We start from the raw sequence: 6,731 nt of genomic DNA, 5'->3' as shown, positions 1-6,731 counted from the left end.
CACTCCAGGAGCAGACCGTCACCCAAGATTCCAGGGCAGAGTTCAAAGTAAACCTCCGGCTTAGTCTCAGTCCCGCGGACCCCGTGCGATACACCCTTCAGGCTACGTAAGGCCGGAAACCATCATCATTTTTGAACGAGATGCAATTTCTTTTCTGACCGTCTGCACTCGGTAACGGCCGTCTTCCAGGGCCGAGTCTCCGGCTGGCTGCCACCCAGCCTGAGAAGGGCCGGGCAGAGAGGAACGGGTGACCAGGTAGTTCCAGACCACGCTGGCCTACGGCTCTGGCCTCAGCACGCAAAGAACGCGCGCCCGCGCCCGCGCCCTTCCCGGGTCAGCACTCACCTCTCCCGCGCTCAGCACCCGCCCCGCAGCAGCTCTCCCGCTGTGCAGCGTCTCTAACGTAGGGGTAGAGAGGGGCAAGCGGATGCTGAGATCCGATTGGTTGTCAGGCTGGTGGGCGGGGTTCTCGTCGGCCGCCTCTGCTGATGCTTGTGCTGCTGAGCTAGGCAGCCTTACTCGGTCCCGCCCTGCAGCCTCTGGACTGGGCAATAACTTTTACACTGCTTGGTGTGGTATCGCTGCTTTATCAGCTCCCTTCGCGTCACATGGAACTGCCTGAGGCTTTTTTTCTGGTGGTGGGTACAGTCGGGTGCTTTTCTAGTTTAGTGGCCCAAACACAATTGATCTGATACAAAAGTTTGTGTAAAAAGCGAAGATTATAGGAAAACAGTGTTTGTGATCCCCTGCCCTCAGAGCTAGGAAACATTTTCCCAGGGATAGCTTGGTCTCTCCCTTGAAATAGTAGGCACACTGTAGAAGGAATCGGGGTGCCCCTGTCATAAAGTATACCTTCTAGTCTAAAGCAGAAAAATGTAACTTGGAGCCTGCCCACTTCTTACCTCGTTTCCATCATCTGCCAGCTAGGAAGTTAGAAGTGTCCCCTCCCTGATCTCCCTGCAGTCCTTCACCCACACAGCAGCTAGAATGACCTTAAACTGGGCTGGAGAGATGGCTCAGTAGTGAAGAGCACTAGCTGTTCTTCCAGAGGACCAGGGTTCAATTCCCAGCAATCACATGGCAATGGCACCTCACACCTGCCTCTAACTCTCCAGTTCCAGGGGATCCAACTCTCTCTCTCTCTCTCTCTCTCTCTCTCTCTCTCTCTCTCTCTCTCTCTCTCTCTGTCACACACACACACAGGCAAAACATAAACATTGAAAAAAATAAAAAAATAATTAGCTGGACATGGTGGTATAGACTAATCCCAACACTTGGGAGAAAAAGGAGATTAAAGCCAGCCTGTGCTGCATAAAACCCTATCTCAAAATAAAGGCCAGAACCAAGGAAGGAACGATGTGTAGATTTTCGTTGGCTAGGCAGCCTAAGTCAGTGAGCTCCAGGTTCACCCAAAAAACAAGATGGGGGCACTGGAGAGATGGTTTAGCCATTAAGAGCTCTTGTTCCTGCAGACTATCTGGGTTCTATTCCCACCACTCACAACCATCTGTTCTTTAACTCCAGTTCCAGGGGACCCAATGCCTCGTCTGACCTGCTGGCACCAAGAACCTATGGATAAATACATCATATTTGTTGTTGTTGTTTTTAGACAGGGTTTCTGTGTAACCTTGACTGTCCTAGAACTTGCTCTGTAGACCAAGCTGGCATCAAACTCAGAGATCTGCCTCCCAAGTGCTGGTGGGATTAATGGCATGCACCACTGTTACAGAACAGTCTTTTTATGCACTGTGAAGATGTGTGCCCTCATTGGTTTAATAAAGAGCTAATGCCATTTTGAGTGAGGTAACCCAGACACAGAAAGACAATATCACATGTACTCACTCATAGGTGATTTTTAAACATAAAGCAAAGAAAGTCAGCATACAAACCACAATCACAGAGAACTTAGACAACAATAAGGACACTAAGAAAGACTTACATAGATCTAATCTACATGGGAAGTAGAAAGTAGAAAAAGATAAGATCTCCTGAGTAAATTGGGAGCATGGGGACCTTGGGGGAGAGTTGAAGGGAGGAGGGAAAAGGCAGGGAGGGGAGCAGAGAAAAATGTAGAGCTAATAAATATCAAAAATAAAATTAAGAGCTAATGCCAATAGCCAGGCAGGAAGAGGTCGGGTGGGACTTCCAGATAGGGAAAAAGAGAGAGTGAGGATAAAGAAGTAAGCAGGAAGACACAGGGAGAAACAAGATGAACGTGCTGTGATGAAGAAAGGTACCACCATTTAGATAAGAAATATGGGTTAATTTAAGATGTAAGAGCTAGTTAGTAACAAGTCTAAGCTGTAGGCTGAACATCCATAATAATAAGTCTCTGTGTGGTTATTCGGGAGCTGGGTGGTGGGACAGAAAAGTCTACCTATATGCCACCACTGCCTGGCTTAGTCACAGACCGGATTTTTCTGTGTAACAGCCCTAGCTGTCTCGGAACTCGTTCTGTAGACCAGGCTGGCCTCGAACTCAAAGAGATCCTGTCTCTGCCTCCTGAGTGCTGGGACTAAAGGTGAGAGCCACAACTGCCAGGCCTAATTCATATTATTAAAAAAGTTAAAAACTAGTAAGATAGTAAGGAAGAAACCTGATCTTGACCTCGGGCCCCTGAAACATGAACACTTACATGATTTTATGCACACAGCCACACAAACATGTACATACAACACACATGCAAGAACATAAATACAAGTAACATGATACAGACTGAGCAAATTGGTTTTATGTATTTAGGAATATATATATATCTATATGTATATATAGATATACTGATTAAATAATTTTCATCTACTTAAATTATAAAGAAGATATATACCCAGAAAAGCATAGATATATTTTTATTATACATTCAATTGAAATTTTTAAAATTACAGAGTTCAATGCCAAAACAAAGTAAAAAAAAATGCATATTAAGTTGCTATTCACTTGCATTGTTCTGCCCTAAAATTCTGCAAGGAAACAGCTTAAAGACACATGAACAGATTCAGTGCACTTCTAGTGGCTTACCATGCGACGAAGACCATGGTTATCCACAGAAAATAAAAGAACAGTAAAATGAAATTAAAATACTGCAGTTTCACACAATCGACCTGGAGGATTTTAGGAGAATTTTGTTAGCACTCACCTGCAGAGCAAATGTAGCGCCTGGCAAGCTTGGCACACGAGCTCTCATTAACCGCTCAGCTTCTCCTCCGGTTTCTCTGGCAGGACCAACACAGGGTCCTCTCCCACCCACGCAGCTTTTCTGCTGACCTTCTGGGGATGACTCTCAATGCTTTTCCTGTCTTCCTTTGTGTCCCCAGCCTCATGCCTGCTGCCAATCCATCCTAGCATGAAGTACACAGCCCTTCTTCTCCCAAGTATTACCTTTATTGGCTGAACTGTGATTATAAAGAGACTAGATCTAAAATTCTCCCTACTTTATGATCATATCTCCTACAATGCAAAAAGGTTGATGATGCCTGATTCAGAACATACTTCAATGAGTTTAGATAGAATATATACTGGCCCAAGGTTTTTAAATATATACTCTTTTCTATTATAATCATTAGTTTTCAAATTCATAAACGTTGTAAACATCATATTAAACATTTCAGTAGAAACCCTGTTACCTTACATTTTACTTAGTGGGTTCAGAAAGAACAAAAGAGACACTTTGTTCCCTTTGGCAGATCTGAAATTGTCCCTGAACCCCAAACCCACCATCACACATGCACTATTAAGTATTTCTTAGGTCAAGCATGTCTCATGACAATTACTGCTGCTCTCATGAGCATACCTTGTAACAAAGTAGCAGAAAACAAACAAAACTATGATCTCTTGGAACTGCTCTCCCTGTGAGTTTAGATATTGTACCCCACCCTCCCCAACTGATCCACCTCAGGTAGCACATAAATACCTGAAAGCACACGCTAAGGAGAGTCTCCTGTACCAAACGCTGCCCTGCTCTGCCACCGTGAGACTGAGGCTAAGGAGCGGGGAGGGCTGCTGAAAGACAAGGCGAAGCTGGCGTTCCGGAGTCCCTTTATCATGAAAGTGCTGAGGCTGATAACGTGCCTGGTTTTCTACTCAAAGGGAGAAACCTGACACACAGGAAATTCTAGTCACCTATTGCTCTTTTATCAAGGTTTAACTGCAGGTTTTTATTTACTTGTTTATTTATTTAATTTTTGTGAGTTTCTTGGGGGCGGGTTTGAGACAGGGTTTCTCTGTGTAGCTTTGGCTGTCCTGGAACTTGCTCTGTAGACCAGGCTGGTCTTGAACTCACAGAATTCCTACTGCCTCTGTCTCTGGAGTGCTGGTATTTAAAGTATATGCCACCACCACTCAGTTAACTATATGTTTTTAAAAGAGAAATTAACAAAATGTTACATTTTAAAATGAATAACCTAAAAATTAATTTAAAAATACTATATTTCTTTTGCTCTAACTACAGATGACTGAGATCTACTGGCTCATTAGCATCTTGATCAGCAAATATTGAGATAACCTAAACCCAGAGTGCCTGACCTGGGTGACAGCCAGTCCTGCGAGCTAGAATAGTAACGACTTAAAGGTTGTATTACCTGAATAGTTTCAATGGTGAAGTACCAGAAATGGTAAAATAAATATTTTCCACAGCACCATAAGTTTTTATAAAATACTATTTCAGTTAATATACAATCTCAGGATTTTGGCCCATCATACATATGAGGCACAACATCTTCTTTTATTAACAGAGGCCTTATTTGCACAAATACAACATGAAAACAATATATTTACATGGTTACTACTGCATCTACATCCACTGAATACTAGTAGTTTTAAGAGCCATGAAAAATTAATTGACCATTTAGAGTATGGTCACAGAATTCAATTGCCAAATGGATCTAATAGCAAACAGATGTACTTTATGGCCAAATTACTTAAAATTAAGTATAACAAGTTAAAAAGTAAAAAAAACCCAAAACGCAGATTGGATCTGCCCAATACCCAGCATGCTCATGAATTTCCTACAACCGTTAGCATGTGCTAGGCCGTCTGAGTTTAACACTGACCTAGTAAAACAGAACCTAGAGCACACCTTTTCCCACAACAAACACCACATTCCAAAGCCAATCTCATGTGTCCCTGCATCAAAGAGGAGAACTGAGTCTTGGCTTTATTAGAAATCAGTTAATGCTAGAATAAACCTGTTATAAAACACTTATAACAAAATAAATATTTTCAGTTCCTTCACATTAAGTGATATATAAATCATTACATTTTATCACATTAGCTTAGGTCATTTGGGGAAACCCAAACATACTGTACAATCCTGAGTAAAAAAATTAGTGACACAGTTTCTTGGGGATTATCCTTATCAGAAATCAAGAAGAAAACGCATAAACCGAACCTTACAATAATCCCCATTTCCATCAGAAGTACCATGAGTTCTTTGTACTTTGGTAAGTTTATAAATGTAAACCATTTATGTGAGAAAGTAAACTGAACGGAGCATTGCTAGGATGTCTCTATCACCTTCTGACAGTGACACAATAAATAGTCTGGAAGAGCAGAGCAGGAGGACCGGAACCACAGCGCCACCGCATCAGCATGCACTCGGCAGTGCAGAACACACGGGGTGGATGGGAGCAGCTGACATGCCAACAGCCCTTCATTGCCTGTGACAGAACAAGAAGGGAAAATTATTTAATAAAATAGGCTTCAACAGACATTCCTCTAAGAATATCTACAAACGGGCCATAAGCACATGTAAAGATGTTTGTCATTAATCACCAGAGAACTACCAATCAACATTGTAAGATAGCATTTCATGCTTGTTTGGAAGACATATATATATATGCTAAAAGCAGAAGTATTGCTGAAGATGTGGACAGATATGAACTCTTGCTTACTAATGTAAAAAGATATATGTTTGTTATATAAATGATCTAGTAATTTACCCAAAAAAACAACAACGTATGATTCAACAATTCCACTTTATGTATATGATCAGAAGAACTGAGGGAAAGAATATCAACAGGTATTTCAACATTTATATCCACAGCAGCATTGTTAATATCTGACAAAAAATGGAAATGCCCCAAGTGCTTGGTAACAGGCTAATAGTATATAATAATATATAATTATATATATATAAAACACCAAATAGTAGTATACTATAACGTATAGAGTGTAATATATACTAATAGCATAACTAGTCAGAAATGATATGGTCACTTTATACCCATTAAAGGAACAACCCATCAAATGGACATCACAAGTCTAAACATAAATTTACCCAATGCAGGTGCAACACATTTGATAAAAGAACTACTACTAAATCTATAACCACAGATGAAACCCAACACAGTGACTTCAATACTCTACTCTCACCAACGGCACAGTACTGCCATAAAAACTGACACACACAATACAATGAAGTCGAGGCCCCAGAAATAAGCCAAAAATACACACTGGAGAATATACAGTATGGCTAACAGGTGGTGCTGGTCTCAATGGCAGCTACAAGTAAAAGAATGAAATCAGATCCTTACTACAATCTTGAATAAAACTCAACTCTAACTGCATCAAGGATTTCAACTTAAGATCTGATACCCTTACTGTGACAAAGAAAGTAGGAAATGCACTTGAACACATAAGAACACAAAAGGATTTTCTGAACAGGACCTTGGTAGCACAGGCATTAAGAACAGAAACTGACCAAAAGGACCACATAAAAGTTAAAAGCTTCTTGGGGC

At 41.4% G+C, this 6,731-nt stretch overlaps 2 protein-coding genes across 3 annotated transcripts in view; both read right to left on the bottom strand.

Moving 5' to 3' along the window:
* Blvra (biliverdin reductase A) overlaps positions 1 to 389 on the bottom strand; it is a 20,114-nt gene extending 19,725 nt beyond the window's left edge. The window contains exon 1 of one of the 2 annotated variants that reach the window (XM_005364424.2): positions 346 to 389. The gene's annotated coding sequence lies outside the window, so the exon portion shown is untranslated. Of the gene's footprint in view, positions 1 to 159; positions 253 to 345 lie in introns of those variants that run through there. The other variant, XM_013352608.2, reaches the window with a different exon arrangement.
* A 3,953-nt stretch (positions 390 to 4,342) lies between these two features.
* The window catches only part of Ap4e1 (adaptor related protein complex 4 subunit epsilon 1), a 50,011-nt gene continuing 47,622 nt past the window's right edge, over positions 4,343 to 6,731 (bottom strand). Inside the window, exon 21 of the mRNA XM_005364423.3 lies at positions 4,343 to 5,651. Coding sequence (XP_005364480.2) covers positions 5,491 to 5,651 — 161 coding nt within the window. The 3' untranslated portion in view covers positions 4,343 to 5,490. The remainder of the gene's footprint in view (positions 5,652 to 6,731) is intronic.

Source organism: Microtus ochrogaster (assembly GCF_000317375.1).
Source record: "Microtus ochrogaster isolate Prairie Vole_2 chromosome 14 unlocalized genomic scaffold, MicOch1.0 chr14_random_1, whole genome shotgun sequence".
Taxonomy (NCBI): Eukaryota; Metazoa; Chordata; class Mammalia; order Rodentia; family Cricetidae; genus Microtus; species Microtus ochrogaster.
Note: the sequence above shows the minus strand (reverse complement) of the source record. Positions and strands in the feature narration are given on the sequence as shown.